The following is a 20272-nucleotide window of genomic DNA, read 5'->3' on the forward strand; positions in this document are numbered from 1 at the left end:
TATATATATATATATATATATATATATATATATATATATATATATTTATTTATTACATTCAGGGTAGATATTATGGTATTGGGGGGAGGGGAGCATGTAAAGTCTTAGTCATGATGTGTGTATCAGGTGCTCTGGTAGGCACAATCAACTCTAAGGGAGATAAGGAGACACCACGCCTCTCACAGGTCTGCCAGGCAGCCAAAGGCATCAACGGGCAGTGCCATCCAGTACCTGGGTACTGCAACAAGGTGAGACTATCCTGCATATATTTTACATTTGTAGTGTGCCACAAGAATTGACTTCCAAAGTATAAATGTACACATTTTTAGAATTGGTTTTCTATGAATGTTAACTCAATTGCAATTGTTTCTGTACTGTATTATATTTAACGATTATTATTTATTGCAGTTACACCAAATATTTAGTAGATTTGGCTATTTCAGCCACACCCATCGCTAACAGGTGTATAAAATTGAGCACGTAGCCATGCAATCTCCATAGACAAACATTGGCAGTAGAATTGCCTTTCTGAAGAGATCAGTGACTCAACGTGGCACCATCATAGGATGCCACCTTTCCAACAAGTCAGTTTGTCAAATTTCTGCCCTGCTAGAGCTGTTATTGTGAACTGAAAATGTCTAGGAGCAAAAACAGTTCAGCCACAAAATGGTAAGCCACACAAGCTCACAGAACAGGACCAACGAATGCTGAAGCGGGTAGGGCGTAAAAATCGTCTGTCCTCGGTTGCAACGCTCACTACCGAGTTCCAAACTGCCTCTGGAAGCAACGTCAGCACAAGAACTGTTACTGTTCGTCGGAAGCTTCATGAAATGGATTTCCGTGGCTGAACAAGCCTAAGATTACCATGTGCAATGCCAAGAGTCGACCTGAGTGGTGTAAAGCTTGCAGCCATTGTACTCTGGAGCAGTGGAAACACGTTCTCTGGAGTGATGAATCACGCTCCACCATCTGGCAGTCTGACGGATGAATCTGGGTTTGGCGGATGCCAGGAGAACGCTTGGTGCCCCAATGCATAGTGCCAACTGTAAAGTTTGGTGCAGGTGGAATAATGGTCTGGGGCTGTTTTTCATGGTTCGGGCTAGTCCCCTTAGTGCCAGTGAAAGGAAATCTTAATGCTACAGCATACAATGACATTCTAGACGATTTTGTGCTTCCAACTTTGTGGCAACAGTTTGGGGAAGAACCTTTCCTGTTTTAGCTTGACAATGCCCCCGTGCACAAAGCGAGGTTCATACAGAAATAGTTTGTCGAGATCGGTGTGGAAGAACTTGACAAGCCTGCACAGAGCCCTGACCTCAACCCCATCGAGCACCTTTGGGATGAATTGGGACGCCGACTGCGAGCCAGACCTAATCACCCAATATCAGTGCCCGAAGCAAGTCCCCACAGCAATGTTCCAACATCTCGTGGAAAGCCTTCCCAGAAGAGTGGAGGTTGTTATCGCAGCAAAGGGGGACCAACTACATATTAATGCCCATGATTTTGGAATGAGATGTTCGACAAGCAGGTGTCCACATACTTTTGGTCATGTAACATATGCGTTTCGTCTTTTAATAATACTAGCTAACTTATATTGCAAAAGCATATGTTATGCAATCATCTACCCTGCAATGGAATTGCCATAGGCCTGTATATAAAACACTCTTGCATAATTTCCTCCTGTGAACTTTGATCAGATAACCCATGTAAGCTTGCTATTTCCTAATTTCATGTCTTGATCACTGAATTATCCCCTACTAAATAGCTTTCCCTACAAGTCTCCCTCAGAATAATGCCTTTGGTTTTCTACAGTAATGCTCTTGTTATTTCCCACATGATGGCATAAAGTAGGTACCCATGCAGATCGTTTTAAGAGGGATTTCCACTCAATAAAGCCTGTTTAAATACCATAAAATGATCTCTTAAGGCAATACAGTACTGTAATAATATCCCCTTTCATAGCCTATATATTCAGTTGAATTAGGCTGTAGCTGAATAGGGCTGTATGCTTTTCTACGCCTCTTTAAAAGTTTTATATCTCAAAAGCAAGGTATTTAGTCACTATACTTGTCCTTAATCCCTGGTAAAAAATCTGCCCCTTTCTAAACTCTTGGTTCCTGCAATACATGCTGACTGGTCGGTAATTACGCGAACCCAAACCCCAATACATTGATTGATAATCCAATTAAGGAAATGTCAAGAGATATCGATTTGCTCCAATTTCACATGAATGATTCAACTATAGCGCTTGCTATAGCCTACTACACCCATCCATGACGCATTGCATGGTTACTTGTAGTTGTGGGACGTTTGTCCGTGAGCATATTCAAAAATCCACAGATGCACTTTGCACCCTGCTTTCACGGTCTAGCCACAACTAAATGAAGTAATTATGTGTCCAGTGTGTAGGCCTATGGGAGGGGGGGAAATACAGACAGAATCCAGCGTAGCCTACAGCTCCTTTAGTGTAGTGTAGGCGGCTTCGTCTATTGCTGTATTCTCTTGGACCCCTTAGCATTCACACCACGCAGTCTTCCTCTATTCCAGTCTCACTCATCCATTCTCTCTGATTGCATCCCTTCTTTTTAGACGCTCGGCATCAGCAAGGCTCCCTTTCATCCATCCCTGCCTCTTCAACTGTGGAAATTAAAGAATGGCAAACAACTTCGCCAGGATGTTGTCCTCCAAACGAAATGTGAGGATTCTGTCATTAATTGGAGCCGGGTCTTTGACAGCGGGCTTTCTGCTCAATCGTGAACGTGTCACCGCCGGAGCGCAAGCACGGAGAGTGTACCCCGCCAGGTAAACCGCGACGCCCTTTCCTGCTGTATATGGACATTTTCAATTCAGCCATGTCAGGTGCGAGAGCGTAGTGCCATACTGTCATTAAGGATTTAGATAGAGTAGCCTAATACGTGAATATTATGCTGACCTCGGTGAAATCATTTCGCTATCAAAGCAATGCCCGCGACTGGGAGACGAATGTGGTATTTCGAGTCTTTCGATCATAAACGAACCTATGTGTGAACATTATAACCGACCTAGGCCTGTTTATTCTCGAGATATATTTAACTTATATTGCACCACATGTTCTTTATGCCTAATGATGAATAATTAATATAGATATAAAGAATTAAATATGCATATTTTCTAAATCATTCTCTGAATGCTACATGGTTCCACGAGGGAATGTTTTGCCAACAAAATACTAGGCCACATTGATATGTTCTAATTGAGTTGTTGATGAGACAGGTTTTTTTTTTCCAGAACCATGGTGGAATTGTCTAGATGTGACCTTGTATGACCTGCATGGGGTCAGGGAAAACTCTGCTTTTGTGACTTTATAGGCCTAATGATAGGCAGAATCAAGCACAAACCCAACACTGCTGTAGGCAAAATGCTCAACTGGAAAATCGGATTGCATGCATGTGTATTAAGAATGATTGGACAGTCCATTTCCAAAGAATGCTCAACTTCTGGTGTGACCAGATTGTATCATGTTTGGCTACTATACAATGTTATGTCGTCGGTGAAGACAGCGCTCGGTGCCAGGTGTATACATAGCGCATACACGCAGTACATGCCAAAAGCCTAGTGGTAAGGCTCTGTCAAAGAAAATCACAGGTAACCAACCGATAATCATAGCTAGCTCTTAACAATCAGAGACATAGATGGAAATCTGTGTAGGTGTTGACTTGCAGTGAGTCTTAGGTTATAATTCTCAGGAGCATCATAATAATGAACGCTAAATAGTCATGTGCACATTTCCAATTTCATGTAGAATTTTAAACTGTCCTTGTTGTTGTTTCTCAGTTACAGTGATATAGCAATTTTTTGGTGAGTGACTGACTGTGTCCTGACAGTGCGGAGTACCCGGACCTACGCAAGCACAACAACTGCATGGCCAGCCACCTGACCCCAGCCATCTATGCCAAGCTGGTGGACAAGACCACGCCCAACGGGTACTCCCTGGACCAGGCCATCCAGACTGGCGTGGACAACCCCGGGCACCCCTTCATCAAGACTGTGGGCATGGTGGCAGGGGACGAGGAGTCATACGAGGTCAGAGCAAGGGGAATTAGTTGGAGGCAGTAGTTCAAGGTCAGTGTAGTGAAGCCATAGGCTGTGTTTGTTCTCTCAAAGAGTAGGAGGAGAGGATCTGAAGTCCCTCCTTTGGACCTCATCCTCCAATGAGCTTTGAGAGGAAGATGAGGATTTGGGGAAATGAGCACGGGGAGGAAGAAAGGATTTGACAGCTAGTAACATTTTCAGACACCCCCTAAATGTATGGTTGAAGGTCAAGTTGTGGAGCATATTTAACGACAAAGAAAAGCAATCGCTTTAGCCATAAATAGCCAATTTAGTCAATGGTCTACATTTATCTCAGAGGAATTGAGAATGAATGACTACCCTGTGGCCTATATAACACTTTTGGCATCTAAAACGATCAGTAGTGAGCGAAATGGTTCATGGACCACATTCTATTACAATCCCAGCCACTTCTTAATCTGACAATGGAGAACAGGCACATCCAAGCCTCAAGTTCTGTTTTAGACTGAGGCCCACTTCCAAAGCACCAGTGGGGTGCTGGTTTTGCGATAAAGGAGACCGTGTCATTTGGGATCTCATTGCTTGCTATGAACTTGAAAAGTTCTCAAAATAAAAAGTGATATCATTATTATTTTCCTCACTCGTATGCAGATGATGTTCTGTCTCATCATGTGGCTATGACTGTGGTCTGCATTATTTCCCCGCCCAGTGAGTGGACATTGGTGGCAGGGTAGCCTAGTGGTTAGAGCGTTTGGCTAGTAACCGAAAGGTTGCAAGGTCAAATCCCTGAGCTGACAAGGTACAAATCTGTCGTTCTGCCCTGAACAAGGCAGTTAACCCACTATTCCTAGGCCGTCATTGAAAATAAGAATTTGTTCTTAACTGACTTTCCTAGTTAAATAAAATTAAAATTGCCCATATACCACACCCTCTCAGGCCTTATTGCTTAACTAAACTGCATTACAATACTATACCGTAAGCCCGTCTAGTAGTTTATAAAGTGACAATGATCATTTAAAGAACTCCCATCATTTCAGCTTAGGTGTGAGAACTGTTGTAGGCTATATGATGATGTTATATGGTCAGACTTCTGATGTGGATGTGGGGGTTTCAGGTGTTTGCAGACCTCCTTGACCCAGTCATCAAGGAGCGGCACAATGGCTACGACCCTCAGATTATGACCCATCCCACCGACTTGGACTCCAGCAAGGTATAGAGATGCAACCTCACTGAAAACAACAGTGTGGGGGTTGCGTCCCAAATGGCGCCCTATTCCTTGGATCGTGCTCTACGTTTGACCAGACCCCATAGGGAGTAGGGTGCAGGCCCTGGTCAAAAGTAGTGCACTACACAGGGAGCAGGATGCCATTTGGGACGCCGCCTAGATGTGACAGTGGAGTTAGAAGGTGGACAGATTCACTCACTGGACACTACACCAGGGGAGAACGACAGCCTCCTTTCAGTGAAGCCATGAAGGCCGACCGAGGCTGTTGTTTTAATAAAGCAGGGTCCCCCATTATAGTCAATGGGAAAATCGCAATCTTCATGCAAATAAAGACCAAATTCGAAGACAATCATGGTATCAATAATTGCTTCTATTACACCAGATGTATGTCCCTGAACCAATTATTTTAAAATCGCACACAGAATAAGTTATAAGGATAGCTTAGTTGCAGCCTGCAGTAACCCGGTTGGGCTTCAACTTGAGATGCTCCATGAGACGGGGCAGTCGTTCTCCCCTGGTCACAGCTTGCAACATCACTTCCTGGAGTAACTCAAGCTGCAAATGTTATGTCTTGAGAATCCCACCCGTGAGAACTCTTACCAAGATAAAACAGACTTCCTGAGCTTCAATTGCGCCATTGAGTCGTCACATAGCAATGAATGGTGTGACGCTGTCTTTGTCCATTCATATACAGTCAATGCACTACACTAATCAGTTATACCAGCTAATATTATACAATTATGCAGTACATGCATTGCGCATACTGGAATGTTATGTTACGTGAATATATTATAAGCTACAATTAATTACATTGCATACAAATCATTTGTTAAGGGAACAAAATATAGAAACAATCATGTCTTAACTTGCCTTAAAACCCTTTTGCTCTTTGGGGATCATAGATCATTCACAAATTTCCTCCATCAATGTTGGTGTTGTGATACTGTTAACTAAACGCCATTCATTATTGCTCTATTTCTCTCCGTTTGCAGCTCACGTCTGGCAACTTTGACGAGCGCTACGTGCTGTCGTCGCGGGTCAGGACTGGCCGTAGCATCAGGGGGCTGAGCCTGCCCCCGGCGTGTACCCGGGCAGAACGCCGCGAGGTGGAGAGGGTGGTGGTTGACGCCCTGGCTGGTCTGAAGGGGGACCTGGCAGGGACCTACTACAGCCTCACCCACATGACAGACCAGGAGCAGCAGCAGCTCATTGACGTGAGTCAAGAGGCCAATCCATTTTGCGTGTTGTAAGGACATAAAGGAGAGTGAGAAAAGGGAAATAATAGCAAGGATTTTTTTAGGGGACATTGATATTGCTCCACTTTCATTAATACAGCATCTCCTGTCTCTACTATGTTGACACAGGACCACTTCCTGTTTGACAAACCCGTGTCTCCTCTGCTGACCTGTTCGGGGATGGCTCGTGATTGGCCAGACGCACGCGGTATCTGGTAAGCACCTGTTAGTTATAGATATAGACCCTTAGTGGTCATTAACAGTCATAACAGTGAGAGGTGATTTTGATTGTTGCACAGTTATTTGCATACAGTTCATGCTACACATCACCATGACCCTTCTAGCAAAATAATGCCCACTAGCTTGTAGCTCCTCTAGATTGAGCCTTAAACGTGCATTAGTGGCATGTAGTCCAGCAGTTAGTGTCGGTCGGGTAACCGAAAGGTCGCTGGTTCGAATACCGAGTCGACAAGGTGAAAAATCAATTGGCGTGTCCTTGAGTAAGGCACTTAACCCTAATTTGCTCCAGGGCCACCGTACTACTATAGCTTACCGTATGCTTCCCAGTTGATACTGTTTGCGCATATATTCTGACAAAATGTTGTGAAATTTGTGTTGGTTTTGGTGCATTTTTTTCATTACATTTTTTGCTGTTCGAGCACATTTTTTCTTGAGGGTAGTCGCATTTCGGTAGAGGAAGTCTACACCCTTTCGTCTGTGATTGGTTAACAGTAGGGATTCTTTAATTACGTGTTTGTTGTCATTCAATGAGAGAAGACTAGTTTTCATGTACATTTTGTTCACTTTAGAAATACTGCACCAACTAACTCACTAACATCTTAGTTAGATGTAAAATTACATGACTGAGACCTCCTGGGCAAAAACAGCAAAATTGATTACAGATTTCCTGATTTATCTTAAATTAATTTGGACTATTTTTCTCTTGTTATATGTCACTCACTAACCAGGTTTCCATCCAACCTTTTTATGCGCGTAAAGTACAATTTCATGACAGGTCTGAAGAAAATTTTTCGGTAAACTTTCTAAATGTCGGCAAAACAAAATATGCTAGACAAAGTGGGATTTGTTTTGTATCAGTAAAATGAATTATGCGGGAAATATCAGCGGAAACGCTTTTATGCGCAAATATTTATAAAATAACCATCCTATCGAAGTTAACTTGGAGTCACACGATGACATGTTGTGTGGTCCTCCCACTGATTTGTTGGGAAAGAATGCTGTTTATTAGGCAATAGATTCAATAAATGACGATGAACTTCACAGGGTGGTGAAAGTGCAAGGTGATGGGCTTGATGCTCCTTTCCAATAAATATTGAGGGTCTTATTCTGATGACATGATAATCGATGCTTGGCTGCCCGTCAAATAGAAGTAATCTTGCTCTTTTGTCCATAATAATAATAATAATAATAATCTCATCCGGTAGGCTACAGGTGCACTCTAGCCAACAGTGTGCAGGTAGCGGTGCGCTCACTTGCTAATACCAGAGTGGGCACACTTGCTATATAATGCCATTTTTTTCTGTGACAAAAACCATCAGTAGAGTTGAAAATGCAAAAGGTATTTTATGTGCACTACCTCATCACACACAGCCTTTAATCTGCAATGAGCCAATTTGATGGAAACATCTTTGGAGGGGAAAACACGCTTATTGTTTTTAATGCGGATTTGAGAATATTCACATTACAATCTGTTGCCAATTGGATGGAAACCTAGCTATAGGAAGTCACTCAATTAGCCCATGTCAGTTCAAATGTTTTAAATTGGTAAATGAGTCTAGTTAGTCTAGCCAGCTATCTAAACTTCTAGTTATCATGGGTGAATTACTGACCGGGCACGCAGGGCACATGCCCTGGGGCCCTGACCTCCATGGGGCCCCCATTGCTTTAGCTAGTCACTCTTGCTCAGGTACCATATGAACGTGACATAAGGCATGGCAAAATGTGTAGAATTGCAGGAAATTAGCTGTAAAACTGCAACAACAAAAAATTGAATCTGTAAAGCAAATGTATTAATTGAAAATGAAATACAGAAATATCTCATTTACATAAGTATTCACACCCCTGAGTCGGTATTTTATAGAAGCACCTTTGTCAGCGACTACAGCTGTGCGTCTTTCTGGGTACGTCTTTTCAGGTCTTGCCATAGATTTTAAAGTAGGTTTAAGTCTAATCTTTTTGGTAAGCAACTCCAGTGTAGATTTGGCCTTGTGTTTTAGGTTATTGTCCTGCTGAAAGATAAATTTCTTTCCCAGTGTCTGGTCCATAATTTTTTTATCCTGAAACTCCCCAGTCCTTAACGATTACAAGCATATCCATAACATGATGCAGCCACCACTGTGCTTGAAAATATGGAGAGTAGTACTCAGTAATGTGTTGTATTGGATTTGCCCCAAACATAAGACGTTCTATTCTGAACACAACATTCATTTCTTTGCCACATTTTTTTTAGTGGTATTACTTTAGTGCCTTGTTGCAAACAGGATGCAGGTTTTGTAAAACGTTTATTCTGTACAGGCTTCCTTCTTTTCACTCTGTCAATTAGGTTAGTATTGTGGAGTAACTACAATGTCATTGACCCATTCTCAGTTTTCTCCTGTCATAGCCATTAAACTCTGTAACTGTTTTAGTCACCATTGGCCTCTCCGGCAACTTAATTAGGAAGAACGCCATTATCTTTGTAGTGACTGGGTGTATTTATATACCATCCGAAGTGTTAATAACTTCACCATGCTCAAAGGTATATGCAATATCTGCACTTTGCGAGTCAGTAATTCGGCCATGATAACTAGAAGTTTAGATAGCTGGCTGCGTTGTAAAACCTCCCTGGTCTTTATGGTTGAATCTGTTTGAAATTCACAGCTTTTTTTAAATGTATTTTTTATTGAACCTTTATTTAACCAGGCAAGTCCGTTAAGAACAAATTCTTATTTACAATGACGGCCTCCCGGGGAACTATGGGTTAACTGCCTTGTTCAGGTGCAGAACAACAGATTTTTTTTTTGGACCTTGTCAGCTCAGGATTCGATCCAAGCAACCTTTCGGTCACTGGCCCAACGCGCTAACCCTTAGGCTACCTGCCCAACCGAGGGACCTGGCAGATAATTGTATGTATGGCGTAAAGAGATGAGGTAGTCATTCAAAAATCATGTTAAACACTATTATTGCACACATAGTCCATGCAACTAATTATGTGACTTGTTCAGCACATTTGTACTCCTGAAGTTATTTAGGCTTGCCATGACAAATGGGTTGAGTACTTACTGACTCAAGACATTTCATCTTTATTTTTGAATTCATTTGTACAAATTTCTAAAAACATAACTCCACTTTGACATTACGGGGTATTGTTTATAGGCCAGTGACAAAAAAAATCTCAATTTAATTCATTTTAAATTGAGGCTACAACATAACAAAATGTGGGAAAAGTCAATTGGCAATGTGTTTGTAGATTGACTGAGGTAAATGAAGTACAGCAACCAATGTGGGGCTGGGGTCATTGTTGCTTGTTTTCTCCAAATGACATTTTAGAGTTTGTAAATTGTATAGAAATGCAGGAAATGAGCTTCAACTTTCTTTACGTTTATAAGAAAGTTAACCTCTCCCCTCTTCCCCCCCCCACCCCAAGACCTCGCTAGAACTCAGAACCCGGCTATGGCCCTGCAAACAATGCCCTCTCCACATTGAGTTTCAGCCGGTACCCAGAAATAGCCTGGTGTCCAGAAATAGCCTGGTGCTGCTCCAGCATCGATCACCAGCTTTCCTCTTACCCCCCCCCCCCGTCTGTGCCTACATCATACCAAACTCTTCTCCTCTCCTTTATAATTCACCCTCTCTCTCTCCGTTTGACAGCTCTCCTCCTTTCATCCTGCCCTCCGCTCTCCTTGCTCCAGACCTATCCATTACTTTCTCTAATTGTTTTTAAGAAGTCAGTTTTTACTGAATGCAACTCAATACAATGCATTACTGTGAGATTATTGCGTATATGGCAATACTGTATACGGCGACCAGTGTTTTGTGCATGAAGTTATAACGTAGGTACATGTATGGTAAATGGAACCCGGGACATCAACTCTAGCTGGTGCAATGGAGAATAGGAAAATGATCTCTTAGTCATATTGATATTGTCTAACTCAATCCATTATCCAAGCACTGTGTTTCTTTTCACCAACATTAAGGAAACGCATCGATATCAATGGTTGAGATCAGCTCCTCCAAAATAGTCTACGTACGCTGGTGGCAGCGGTGGGATCCGTTGATTTCAATATCAATTGAAGTATTGATTTAAGAGAGTGTTTTGTGATTTTTAAACCGTCTCCACTCATTTGTACCAAACCCAGGCACAACAACACGAAGACCTTCCTCATCTGGATCAATGAAGAGGATCACACCAGGGTCATCTCTATGGAGAAGGGAGGCAACATGAAGAGAGTGTTTGACCGCTTCTGCACAGGCCTGAAAGAGGTGCACACACACTCACACACTTTAGTTATTTATCTAATTGTTCCAAGTTCCTCATTAGATGCAGGAGACGCCAAATTGTTAAGCAAGGACTGTTATTGAACAGTAGTAATGTCCAAACAGAAGCAATGACCACACTACACACACTCAGAAATACACACAGATATTACCACAGTGCATTGGGAAAGCATTCAGACCCCCAGCCTAATTCTAAAATGAATTAAATAAAACATTTTCCTCATCAATCTGCACACAATACCCAATAATGACAAAGCAAAAACAGGTTTTTAGAAATGTTTGCAAATTTATGACAAATAAAAAAACAGAAATACCTTATTTGCATAAGTATTCAGATCCTTTGCTATGAGACTCTAAATTCAGCTCAGGTGAATCCTGTTTCCATTGATCACCCTTGAGATGTTTCTATAACTTGATTGGAGTCCACCGGTGGTAAATTCAATTGATTGGACATGAATTGGAAAGGCACACACCTGTCTACAGTGCCATCGGAAAGTATTCAGACCCCTTGACTTTTTCCAAATTGGTTAGGTTACAGCCTTATTCTGAAATGTATCAAATTAGTTTTTTTCCTTCATCAATCTACACAGAATATCCCATAATGACAAAGCAAAAACAGGTTTTAAGATTGTTTTGCTCATTTATTAAAAAGAAAAACTGAAAAATAACATTTACATAAGTATTCAGACCCTTTACTGAGTACTTTGTTGAAGCACCTTTGGCAGCGATTACAGCCTTGAGTCTTCTTGGGTATGACGCTACAAGCTTGGCACACCTGTATTTGGGGAGTTTCTCCCATTCTTTTCTGCAGATCCTCTCAAGCTCTGTCAGGTTGGATGGGGAGCGTTGCTTCACAACTATTTTCAGGTCTCTCCAGAGATGTTTGATCGTGTTCAAGTCCGAGCTCTGGCTGGGCCACTCAAGGACAATCAGAGACTTGTCCCAAAGCCACTCCTGCGGTCCAGAGCGCTCTGGGGCAGGTTTTCATCAAGGTTCTCTCTGTACTCTGCGCCGTTCATCTTTGCCTTGATCCTGACTAGTCTCCCAGTCCCTGCCGCTGAAAAACATCCCACAGCATGATGCTGCCAGGTTTCCTCCAGACATGACACTTGGCATTCAGGCCAAAGAGTCCAATCGTAGTTTCATCAGACCAGAGAATCTTCTTTCTCATGGTCTGAGAGTCTTTAGGTACCTTTTGGTAAACTCGAAGCGGGCTGTCATGTGCCTTTTACTGAGGAACGGCTTCCGTCTGGCCACTCTACCATAAAGGCCTGATTGGTGGAGTGCTGCAGAGATGGTTGTCCTTCTGGAAGGTTCTCCCATCTCTACAGAGGAACTCTAGAGCTCTGTCAGAGTGACCATCGGGCTCTTGGTCACCTCCCTGACCATGGCCCTTCTACCCCAATTGCTCAGTTAGGCCGGGCGGCCAGCTCTAGGAAGAGTCTTGGCGGTTCCAAACTTCTTCCATTTAAGAATGATGGAGGCCACTGCGTTCTTGGGGACCTTCAATGCTGCAGAAATGTGTTGTTACCCTTCCCCAGATCTGTGCCGCGACACAATCCTGTCTCTGAGCTCTAAGGACAATTCCTTCGACCTCGTGGCTTGGTTTTAGCTCTGACATGCACTGTCAACTGTGGGACCTTATATAGACAGGTGTGTGCTTTTCCAATCAATTTAATTTACCATAGGTAAATTCAGACTCCAATCAAGTTGTAGAAACATCTCAAGGATGATCAATGGAAACAGGATGCACCTGACGTCAATTTTGTGTCTTATAGCAAAGGGTCTATATATTTTTATATATATATATATATATATATATATATATATATATATAAAATACTTAAATGTTTTATACGTCTGCAAAAATGTCTAAAAACCTGTTTTCGCTTTGTCATTACGGGGTATGGTGTGTAGATTGCTGAGGATTATAAATTGTTTTATTCCATTTTAGAATAAGGCTGTAACGTAACGACATGTGGAAAAAGTCAAGGGGTCTGAATACTTTCCTGAAGTACATACCATATATATACACTGCTCAAAAAAATAAAGGGAACACTTAAACAACACAATGTAACTCCAAGTCAATCACACTTCTGTGAAATCAAACTGTCCACTTAGGAAGCAACACTGATTGACAATAAATGTCACATGCTGTTGTGCAAATGGAATAGACAACAGGTGGAAATTATAGGCAATTAGCAAGACACCCCCAATAAAGGAGTGGTTCTGCAGGTGGTGACCACAGACCACTTCTCAGTTCCTATGCTTCCTGGCTGATGTTTTGGTCACTTTTGAATGCTGGCGGTGCTTTCACTCTAGTGGTAGCATGAGACGGAGTCTACAACCCACACAAGTGGCTCAGGTAGTGCAGCTCATCCAGGATGGGACATCAATGTGAGCTGTGGCAAGAAGGTTTGCTGTGTCTGTCAGCATAGTGTCCAGAGCATGGAGGCGCTACCAGGAGACAGGCCAGTACATCAGGAGACGTGGAGGAGGCCGTAGGAGGGCAACAACCCAGCAGCAGGACCGCTACCTCCGCCTTTGTGCAAGGAGGAGCAGGAGGAGCACTGCCAGAGCCCTGCAAAATGACCTCCAGCAGGCCACAAATGTGCATGTGTCTGCTCAAACGGTCAGAAACAGACTCCATGAGGGTGGTATGAGGGCCCGACATCCACAGGTGGGGGTTGTGCTTACAGCCCAACACCGTGCAGGACGTTTGGCATTTGCCAGAGAACACCAAGATTGGCAAATTCGCCACTGGCGCCCTGTGCTCTTCACAGATGAAAGCAGGTTCACACTAAGCACATGTGACAGAGTCTGGAGACGCCGTGGAGAACGTTCTGCTGCCTGCAACATCCTCCAGCATGACCGGTTTGGCGGTGGGTCAGTCATGGTGTGGGGTGGCATTTCTTTGGGGGGGCCGCACAGCCCTCCATGTGCTCGCCAGAGGTAGCCTGACTGCCATTAGGTACCGAGATGAGATCCTCAGACCCCTTGTGAGACCATATGCTGGTGCGGTTGGCCCTGGGTTCCTCCTAATGCAAGACAATGCTAGACCTCATGTGGCTGGAGTGTGTCAGCAGTTCCTGCAAGAGGAAGGCATTGATGCTATGGACTGGCCCGCCCGTTCCCCAGACCTGAATCCAATTGAGCACATCTGGGACATCATGTTTCGCTCCATCCACCAATGCCACGTTGCACCACAGACTGTCCAGGAGTTGGCGGATGCTCTAGTCCAAGTCTGGGAGGAGATCCCTCAGGAGACCATCCGCCACCTCATCAGGAGCATGCCCAGGCGTTGTAGGGAGGTCATACAGGCACGTGGAGGCCACACACACTACTGAGCCTCATTTTGACTTGTTTTAAGGACATTACATCAAAGTTGGATCAGCCTGTAGTGTGGTTTTCCACTTTAATTTTGAGTGTTACTCCAAATCCAGACCTCCATGGGTTGATAAATTGGATTTGCATTGATTATTTTTGTGTGATTTTGTTGTCAGCACATTCAACTATGTAAAGAAAAGAGTATTTAATAAGATTATTTCTTTCATTCAGATCTAGGATGTGTTATTTTAGTGTTACCTTTATTTTTTTCAGCAGTATATATATAAGGTCTCACAGTTGACAGTCCATGTGAAGGACCCACAATAAAACATGGTAGCGTACAAGAACCTGGGTTTTTCGAAGATCATACATGTCTGGACAAGACAAAGGTGCACACCCCCGATCCCTGTATGGCTGCTGATCGACAGTCTATGTTTGCAAGACAAATTTCATTTCAAGGGGAAATAAAATGGCAATCTAGTTTTCCATCTAATCTCAAATTCTCATGTAATGTTTGGTCAGGTGGAGAGGCTGATCCAGGAGAAAGGCTGGGAGTTCATGTGGAATGAGAGACTGGGCTACATCCTCACCTGTCCCTCCAACCTGGGCACTGGGCTCCGTGCTGGAGTACACGTCAACCTGCCCAAGCTCAGCAAGGTAACACACACACACACTGCAATATCTACTCGGAGCCTCAAAAAGAATACACGGCAAAAACGGTCTTACCTAGATTTTTTTTCAATCTTGTATTGAGTGATAATACATTTAAAATGACTTTTTTTCTTACCAAGATACATTATCTGACTACATTGGCAGATAATGTTGCTTATTTTGACCTAAAAAAAAGCTTGACACAAGTGGGGTAAGATAATTAATCTTGTTTCAAGATCATTTTTTCTTAATAAGACATCTTACTAAGATAATACATCTTTGTCTTGCCCCTATACAGATTCACACACTCACAAACACACAAACCTTTATACCCTCACACCAGCGACCAACAAGATCCCCACTTGCCAGTCATTCAAGGCCCATTTGTCTTCTGAACATTCCTCTCCCCTCGCTAACCAGGGCCGTGCTTGTGAGGGCACACCCTAGCAAAACGTTTTTACATCGGAAATGAGTGTTTCCTGTTGGACAAGTTCAGATAGTATCTCTTCATTTCCTACGTTTTGTGCCCCATCAAAATCAAATCAAATCAAATGGTATTGGTCACATACACATATTTAGCAGATGTTATTGCGGGTGTAGTGAAATGATTGTGTTCCTAGCTCCAACAGTGCAGTTATATCTAACAATTCACAACAATACACACAATTATTAAGAAATATTAAATCAATTATTAAGAATTAAGAAATATATAATATTAGGATGAGCAATGTCGGAGTGGCATTGACTAAAATACAGTAGAACACAGTATGTAAACATTATTAAAGTGACTAGTGTTACATTATTTAAGTGACCAGTGATTCCATGTCTATGTACATTGGGCAGCGGCCTCTAAGGTGCAGCGTTGAATAACTGGGTGGTAGCCGGCTAGTGACTTAAGTTCAGGGCAGGGTACTGGGTGGAGGCTGGCTAGTGATGGCTATTTAACAGTCTGATGGCCTTGAGATAGAAGCTGTTTTTCAGACTCTCTGTCCCAGTTTTGATGTACTTGTACTGACCTCGCCTTCTGGATGGTAGCGGGGTGAACAGGTCGTGGCTCGGCTGGTTGATGTCCTTGATGATCTTTTTGGCCTTCCTGTGACATCGGGTGGTGTAGGTGTCCTGGAGGGAAGACAGTGTGCCCCCGGTGATGCGTTGGGCAGACCGCACCACCCTCTGGAGAGCCCTGCGGTTGCGGGCGGTGTAGTCTCTATACCAGGCGGTGATACAGCCCGACAGGATGCTCTCAATGGTGCATCTGTAAAAGCTTGTGTCTGTACACCCCCCCCCCCCCCCCCCCGCAGGACCCCCGCTTCGCAAAGATTCTGGACAACCTGCGTCTGCAGAAGAGAGGTACCGGAGGAGTGGACACTGCAGCCGTGGGCAGCACCTTTGACATCTCCAACCTGGACAGACTGGGACAGTCAGAGGTAATAAGGAATACATAGTGTAGGGTGAAGTTTCTCTTGGACACTGATCTTGAGTCAGTTTGGATTGGGAAGCTGATCCTAGATCTGTACTAGGGGAAACTTCACCCCCCCCCCCCCCCCACACACACACACACACACACACAGCCACGGGGTGCATCTCAAATAGTATAAAATGGCGCACTCCTCTCCTTTACCTGCGCCTACAATACAAGGCAATGCAATAACAGTTATTATCCCAAATGAGGATATTACAACTAAGGTACTACCTGGAAAAACTTGCCAGGAGCTGACTGAGATGGCGGACGTTCATCAATAGCCTCAGCCCCTTAGGAGCCGAGGGCTTAAGAAGGCAAGTCAAACGCTGTTATTCAGAATCTGAGAAGGTAGGTCAAAACAATACGGTGAAGAGTACCAAATGCATTTGCTTTTACAGCCCTGTATAGTAAATGAGAGGACACGAGCGAGGAAGCCATTTTAGACTACTGAGATGTGGCCATGGGTTGTACTGGAAGGCTTGAACAGTGTCTTGAGGAGAGAGAGCGTCTTGCCTCTGTTTGTGTGTTGTGTACCCCCTTGTGTACCCAGTCATGCTGTCATGCCTGTGTCTGCATGCGAGATGGTGACATGGATAAAAGAAGACAATGGGACTATTCTGTATTGTGTGTTGCTGGTGTGGGTCCTGGAGAGCCACAATGTGTGCAGAGTACCAGACACTTGTACAATCTATGCCAAGGCGCATTGAAAGCTGTTCTGGCGGCTCGTAGTGGCCCGAACGCCCTATTAAGACGCTTTATGTCGGTGTTTCCTTTCATTATGGCACTTACCTGTAGATCCTCTGCTAACCATGCATTTAGACGCACACACACATCAATCACGATGTGGTTGATTATTTCAATAAGGTGGGGGACGCACACACTGCAGCTCTCCAGAACCAATCGGTGAGGAATGCAAGGTCTGGGAGTGAAAGAACGCGGGACTGAGAGAACAAAAGAGTAAGAGGGTGAGAAACAGAGAGCGAGCAAGAGAGAGCGACAACTCTCGACCGTCCACAGTCTCTGTCCGCGTGATTGAGGTGATCGGTTTAAGCAGGGCTCAGAATCCGAATCACTGATCTTGACGACATAACGGGCAGTTGTTCGGGATGCAAGATGAACCGTCGATCAGTGATTCTGCACACTCTGGCTGCAAGGCGGTCGACCTCAAACACGCACACCGTGGCTGCGTTCCAGGCAGACCTCATTGCCGATGTTGCAGCAACCATTGGTCCTGTGCCACGTCATCAACTGCGCAGCCGGGCATCACATTGCTCGGACAATGTCATTCGATGCGCTTAGTTGATATGTTAAACACCTAACTGGATGTTGTGAGATCTGGCGCGGTCTGCGACGCAGTCATCTCTCTCTCTCTCTCTCTCTCTCTCTCTCTCTCTCTCTCTCCCCAACGCGCCCACTGACTCTCTCTGTGTGATCAGGTCCAGCTAGTGCAGACGGTGGTGGACGGCGTCAACTACCTGATCGACTGTGAGAAGAAGCTGGAGAAGGGTCAGGACATCAAGATTCCCCCGCCGTTCAAGAAGTAGACCACCCAACCCCCTCCGGCCCAGATATACCTCTTCTTACCGACCCGTCTGTCTCATCCCCATTCAGAGCCGTAGGTAATGTCCAGATTTAGTCCAACTCCGTTTGAGATGTCGAATTTAAATGGCACCAGATGTTCCGAGAACGTTACACTCCCGGTAGGAATGCACATTTAGAATGTTCTAGTGCATACCTATAGCGCTAATCCCAATGCAACTATATGCAATGGGACTCCTTCTACTTAATAGCCCTCAACCTGACACCTAGGCCTGTTACACCTAGACTACAGCATGTCCTATACTCTATGTGTCCGATACTGCTACTTCCTCGTCTTCCCTCTGTATCGGGATGTGGAGGAACACGGCTATATGCTATACTGATACTGCTACGGTAGTGTAATCCATCCATTTGTGGTAGTCTACACCCAGAGTGTAACCGTGTAGTGATAGATGACGACTTGAATGCAGCACAACGACCATGTTGGACTGAAAAGACTTCTATGTCGAAGTTTTAGTAAGACACGGGTTAAACTAAGTCGTGCTAATAATAACTCATGCTAAACTACTGTGCTCCGTGATGTACTGTATGTATCAAGCAGCAATATCATTTCAACCCACCATTGAATGTCATTCTCGGACAGATTTTATTAAAGGAACCATGTATTTAATACATTTCCTCTCTCATTCGTCATTAATATTATAAACCTGTTTACGTGCCCGTGCGTTGTTGACCCACGGGCTTATAGAATTGTGTCGAACTTGACCACATTGCAACCTGTAACTGTTTAAAGCGTGTGTGTGTCTGCGTGTGCGTGATTTCATCCCATCATGAAAGCAATGCTTTGAGTGACTTATTACAGTGGATGGGCGCCATAGTAACCAAACTCTCAGTGCTTGATTGTAATCAGCTTGGTAGGGTTTGGGGTCATGTGACAATACTGATCCTCTTCTTAACAGTGCACTGTGCTATAACCAACCGCTGTACTCTGCCAAGACTTATGGCCAAAGGGAGTTAGTTTTCTATGCATTTGATTGAATTACTGTAAATCACTGATTAGTGTGAACAAACTCTGATAATGTGTAGCCAATACACCAATCTGTCGTGCAGTTTAAGGTCATAAATCTGAGTAGCATTCACAACGTTGCACAACTACTACAATCGTTAATACTTGCTCATTAAAGACTGGTAAAGGAGTGATAACATGTTTTGATACGAGATGTTCTAACAAGAGCACTGTCTCGTACGACTGACTTCAGATCTGCCAGCCAGGCTATTTGACATCGTAACATAATATGTGCTAGAAAACTAGGGGAACAATTTGTCTTGTTCCTTAATGCTGAACATTGACATTGCAACAGCATCCGTGTTATTCAGAGCTGCAAATAAACCCTGAAGTGTTTGTATTACAAGGTTTTAAGAATCCCTCTCTCCATCCAACCAGTGATTGTTTGAAAAGCATTGGAGTGGCATGTTGTGTTACTGAAATCTGGGTTGTTGACACCATAGCAAAATGTTTTGCAACGGAAAACAGAAATGAGCAGTTCCTCCCGGTCTTTTTTTCCGTTTGGTGCCTACTGAACCCTGTACAATACAGCCAAGCTACTTGAAGCGCCCCCCGCCAGCTTTGCATTGCAGTCTGCAGATCTTGGTCCTCCTCCCAAATCTCACAGGGAAAAAATGGTGCGTTGCCATGGCAACAGTCTTATGGAGGAACGGGAACTAGGAACTCCAAGGGGGGCTTTGTCTGTGCACAGCCAACTAATCCTCAAGCCTTCAGTGGAGCTGCAGGACGCACGGGAACAATGACAAGCCAGAAAACACAGACTCATCATAGCACACAGAAGCCCTGTTTTATGCCTGGTGTTAAAATTGTGCCCACATTTTTAGACCGGTGTAGAAAATGAAAATGACTGATTTTGATGATCTTCCTGACCACTTACTGAGGTAGACAGGGACTTGCTGTAGCTGGATCATCTTGATTAGATCACAAAAACCACATGTAACCAGATGTAAGATGTAACCAGGGCCTGTAGGGGGATGGCACCACTTGTCACATACACTGAGTGTACAAACATTAAGAACACCTGCTTTTTCCATGACAGACTGACCAGGTAAATCTAGGTGGAAGCTATGATCTCTTATTGATGTCACTTGTTAAATCCACTTCAATCAGTGTAGATGAAGGGGAGGAGACAGGTTAAAGAAGGATTTTTAAGCATTGAGACCATTGGGACATGAATTGTGTATGTGTGCCATTTAGAGGGTGAATGGGCAAGAAAAATG

The 20272-nt window shown here is 43.8% G+C and overlaps 1 protein-coding gene across 2 annotated transcripts; it reads left to right on the top strand.

The window, feature by feature from the left end:
- Positions 1–146: 146 nt before the first annotated feature.
- LOC115197105 (creatine kinase U-type, mitochondrial-like) lies at positions 147–18660 on the top strand. Of its 2 annotated transcripts, XM_029758291.1 has the most exons (10): positions 147–248; positions 2590–2802; positions 3864–4062; positions 5165–5260; positions 6268–6489; positions 6640–6725; positions 10869–10992; positions 14857–14991; positions 16287–16412; positions 17884–18660. In XM_029758291.1, the coding sequence occupies exons 2-10, from the start codon at positions 2654–2656 to the stop codon at positions 17989–17991; spliced, it is 1245 nt and encodes a 414-aa protein (XP_029614151.1). In that variant the 5' UTR covers positions 147–248; positions 2590–2653; the 3' UTR covers positions 17992–18660. The 2 variants fall into 2 exon arrangements, with proteins under 2 accessions (XP_029614151.1, XP_029614150.1); XM_029758290.1 differs by lacking the exon at positions 147–248 and having other exon boundaries at positions 2436–2802.
- Positions 18661–20272: the final 1612 nt, after the last annotated feature.

Source organism: Salmo trutta, chromosome 7 (genome assembly GCF_901001165.1).
Source record: "Salmo trutta chromosome 7, fSalTru1.1, whole genome shotgun sequence".
Taxonomy (NCBI): Eukaryota; Metazoa; Chordata; class Actinopteri; order Salmoniformes; family Salmonidae; genus Salmo; species Salmo trutta.

Bases quoted from the DNA above. Each gene is read 5' to 3' on its own strand.
- LOC115197105 (XM_029758291.1), top strand. From the start codon at position 2,654: ATGGCAAACAACTTCGCCAGGATGTTGTCCTCCAAACGAAATGTGAGG. The intron at 6,490-6,639 runs GTGAGTCAAGAG...ATGTTGACACAG, and splicing joins AGCAGCAGCAGCTCATTGAC to GACCACTTCCTGTTTGACAA. The intron at 10,993-14,856 runs GTGCACACACAC...ATGTTTGGTCAG, and splicing joins TCTGCACAGGCCTGAAAGAG to GTGGAGAGGCTGATCCAGGA.